The sequence below is a fragment of the Mus caroli genome, chromosome 6 (assembly GCF_900094665.2).
Source record: "Mus caroli chromosome 6, CAROLI_EIJ_v1.1, whole genome shotgun sequence".
Lineage (NCBI taxonomy): Eukaryota > Metazoa > Chordata > Mammalia > Rodentia > Muridae > Mus > Mus caroli.
This window is the reverse complement of record NC_034575.1, coordinates 93,131,835-93,135,996: the sequence shown is the minus strand read 5'-3', so window position 1 is coordinate 93,135,996 and position 4,162 is coordinate 93,131,835. Positions and strand designations below refer to the sequence as shown.

At 38.4% G+C, this 4,162-nt stretch overlaps 1 protein-coding gene across 1 annotated transcript in view; it reads left to right on the top strand.

Moving 5' to 3' along the window:
- Uba3 (ubiquitin like modifier activating enzyme 3) overlaps positions 1-4,162 on the top strand; it is a 21,798-nt gene that overhangs the window by 13,133 nt on the left and 4,503 nt on the right. Inside the window, exons 5-8 of the mRNA XM_029478239.1 lie at positions 690-754; positions 1,031-1,186; positions 2,565-2,667; positions 2,779-2,892. Of these exons, the coding sequence (XP_029334099.1) occupies positions 690-754; positions 1,031-1,186; positions 2,565-2,667; positions 2,779-2,892 (438 nt within the window). The remainder of the gene's footprint in view (positions 1-689; positions 755-1,030; positions 1,187-2,564; positions 2,668-2,778; positions 2,893-4,162) is intronic.

Below are 4,162 nucleotides of genomic sequence, written 5' to 3'. Positions count from 1 at the left end.
AAAGTATTGTTTTCTGTCCCATCACACAGACAGCCCTTGTTGGTAATCTGACTTATGTGAGATGATGGAAGAAAGAGACATTCAGATACAATGAAGCCTTGAGAAAGCAGGGGGATCAGCCTCAATGGACTGAACCCCAAGCAGCCTTTTAAAAGCATGTTTATGGACTNTTATCCTTTTAGTGTGAGGCAAGTTCCTCATACCAGAGCCCTGATCTAATTTGTGTGATTCTTAGTCTCATGCACGGTTTGCAGTGCTCCATCGTGTGAGGCTTTCTGGTTTGCTAAGAATGTCTTGTGACTAAGATCATGCAGAGGCTATGAAGCTCCTTCAGAAAAACAACTCACAGAAAACAATCACTACCTATCACAGTGATTTCTTTGAAGCCCAAGAACATCTAAGAACAGTTGCTTCATTCTGATGTTTGTACCAGATATGACGACTACTAAATTTCCACTGCAAGCCTTCCTCACTAACAGGGGTCCACAGGCAGTGATAGACTGGTACAGTCCATGAGCCCCTGCTAGAGCACTGGTATAGTAGTATGCTTGTAAGCACTAGTGACCTAGTGGGCGTGGTGGGGCCAGCACCGGAGAGGCTGAAACAACAGGATAGAGAATTTGAGACTTGCCTAGACTACATAGACTATATCAAAAATTAAACCTGTTTTTTTTTTTTTTTTCTTGTAGAATTTCATATCATTGTATGTGGCCTGGATTCTATAATAGCGAGAAGATGGATCAATGGAATGCTGGTAAAGACTTCAGTGTTGGGTTCTCTAAAGGCCCTTGCTATTGCTTTTGACATACTTTAAATCAGAATTGGTTAATTTTAAATTAAGTAGATACACATCGTTAGTGCTTTCATTGATTTTCAATGAAAGGTGTTTATTGTTAGGAATGTAATTCCTTCATTCTGATATTGCTACTGAATCCTAAACTGACTTCTAGAATTTTCTGGAAATCTGCTGCTTTCTTTTTTTCCCCATTTTCTATTCATTTTTTTAAGCCCTTTAAAACATTTTCCCTAGATATCTCTTCTAAATTATGAAGATGGTGTGTTGGATCCAAGCTCCATTGTACCTTTGATAGATGGGGGGACAGAAGGCTTTAAAGGAAATGCCCGAGTGATTTTGCCTGGAATGACCGCTTGTATTGAGTGCACTCTGGAACTTTACCCACCACAGGTAATCAGAAAAGCTCCTGCATTTCTCTCTTGGGATCTTGGGTGGTAATTATTGTTGGTTATTACATCTAGTCAGTGTCTAGGGTTTGTAATTGGGGATAAACATATTTAAATGTATGTTAAGGGTATAGGGTAGTATTTACCATGGTAAGGGCATGGGGTCAAACTTGTGTACTTCAGCCTTGAAATAAAAGCAAAATTTAAAACAAAATTTGCTTAGAAGAATAAAGTATGATCGTCTTCTGTGTTTGAGAGAAGATACTCTATATCAGGTCTGCTTTTATGGTTTGGTGTTAGTACTTTTTTTCTTTCTCTTAATGTTTTTCATTATGTGTATATGTTTAAGTGTGTAGGTATATGAGTACAGCTGTCCTGGACACCAGAGGTGACAGATTCCTCTGTATCTAGAGTCACAAGGTGGTGTGAGCTCCNGACATGGGTACTGGGCACTGAATTCAGTTCTTCTGAGAGAGAGGTGTATGCTCTTAAACCCCGGAGCCATCTCTCCACCTCTTTCTTGGATAAGTTATATTCTGTCTGTTTTCCTCATATACTTTCCCTGAATGTTTTTTTTTTTTTTTTTTTTTTTTTTTGGTTTTTCGAGACAGGGTTTCTCTGTGTAGCCCTGGCTGTCCTGGAACTCACTTTGTAGACCAGGCTGGCCTCGAACTCAGAAATCCGCCTGCCTCTGCCTCCCGAGTGCTGGGATTAAAGGCGTGCGCCACCACGCCCGGCTTCCCTGAATGTTAAACTTAACATCATTACAGAGAACACAGCCACTAGGAAAGAGGCTGGTAGGGTGGCTTAGCAGATGAAGACCTTGAGTTCAATCCTAGGAAGGTGGAGCTAAGTTTTCTTGTGACTATCTTACGTACACTCTAGCATGTGCTCACAGGCACACACATGCAAAATAAATTTAATAATTTAAAAATAGGATTAAAAAGGATCTTTTCAAAGATGGAGCTCTTTAGCCTATATACTTATTTTGATTTATAAATGTTAGCAACTCTATAAATATAAACTTATAATTGATTTAATTCTGTGTTTTTGTGTTGGTTTGCATTATACCTTTACACTAAATATAGGCAAAACTAAATCACTCACATTTCAGAATTTATTTAGTACTTTTTTCATTACCAANAGAACTTGAGTGTATACGCTTTAAAAATGTCAGACAAATGTGTCTTTCTTTATAGGCAGCTCAACCTGAGAGACTCTGATGCCTCCTATTAGTATACAAGTCTTAATGCTTTTTAAGTTTTGCTTATATAAGTCAAGAGCTGAGATGAATGCTATGAACTAAACCAGAACTAGAAGTTGCATTTTAAAATAGCTCATCATTTAAATTTTACTAAGAAAGACAAATTTTGTGGTTTCAGGTCAATTTCCCCATGTGTACCATTGCATCTATGCCCAGGCTCCCAGAGCACTGTATCGAGTATGTGAGGATGTTGCAGTGGCCTAAAGAGCAGCCTTTTGGAGGTAATTTAACAATCTAGACTTAAGAAGTATTTTATATATTATTTATTATTTATTTTGAAATTTCATTTAAAAATTATCTTTGGTCATATATGTTTTTCTCCCCTGCAACAGATGGGGTTCCATTAGATGGAGATGACCCTGAACATATTCAGTGGATTTTCCAAAAGTCCATAGAGAGAGCATCACAATATAATATTAGAGGCGTTACCTACAGACTCACTCAAGGTGAGTTAGTGAACTGTCATAATTGTGGAAATTTTAGGGAAATACTCTGGCAGTGATTTTCAACCTTTTTCTTAAAAGACTATCTGTATATCAGATATTTACATTATGATTCATAACAACAGCAAAATTACAGTTGAAATAGCAACAAAATAATTTTATGGTTGAGGGTCACCACAGCATGTAGAACTGTATAAATGGTTGCAGGATTAGGAAAGTTGAGAACCACAGTTCTATGGCAAGAATGCTTGCTATGTAATTAAGAGATCGACATCCATCTGAAGTTTAATTAAAGAATTATGGAAGCAATGTGTTTCCAGTTATTCCAAGGTAGTAGTGAACTGTGTTCAGTAGAATAGATACCACTCAGCTAGTGGAGATTGAATGGTGCCACTGATTCCTGTTTATATACAATTGTACAATTGAAAGAGCCCTTATCTTCAAAGTCTGACTGTTGACTTCATCTTTCACCGAAGAGGAATTTATCCTCTCTTGGGAGCTGTCAAAAGACTGTCAGATAGTTACTCTATGTCTTGTTTAGTTTGAGTTTTGGCCAGTATCTTACATAATCTAATTGCTTTTTCTTTTCTTTGTAAATTTTTATGTGAGTGCTTTGTCTGCATGTTTGTATGTGCATTTCATGCATACCTGGTGCCTGCCGAGTGCAGAAGAAGGTATTGCATCCCTGGAACTGGAGTTGTAGAAAGCTGTGAGCTGCATATGTGTGCTGGGAACTGAATGCCGTGGTCTTTGGCAGAGTAGTGAGTGCTTTTAACTCTGAGCCATCTCTCCAGCTCCAAATTCCCCTTGAAATAGTAGTTTCTAACTATGGANCATAGTGGTCACACTCTCTCCACATTTTAATAGTTTATGACTCCAAATCTTCCTGATTCTTCAATCCTTTGGTGGGTCACAGGCTTCAAGTCTTGGTGTGCTTCTCTGACCAGAGTCCAGTTATCCATCCTTTTGGGATCTCCTAGGCCACAATACAGCATTCTAGGGTTAGCCATACCTCTCATACTGGGAACAGTCTTAAAGGAGCTGATGTCTTATCACTTATTTTTTGCATTTAATCATTTAATACTGTTCCCATTTGTTGATGTTGCTGCCCATTAAAATTTGCATATGCTTTCACAGTCCAGTGGCTAGATCTTCCTTTCCCTCTTTCTCCCTCCCCATGTCCCCTTTCTCACAGAAGTAATATTCTGGAGGTTGTTTATTGCATTTTTGAATTGGTCCTGGAGATCAAACCCAGGACCTTAGCAGCCTTTTT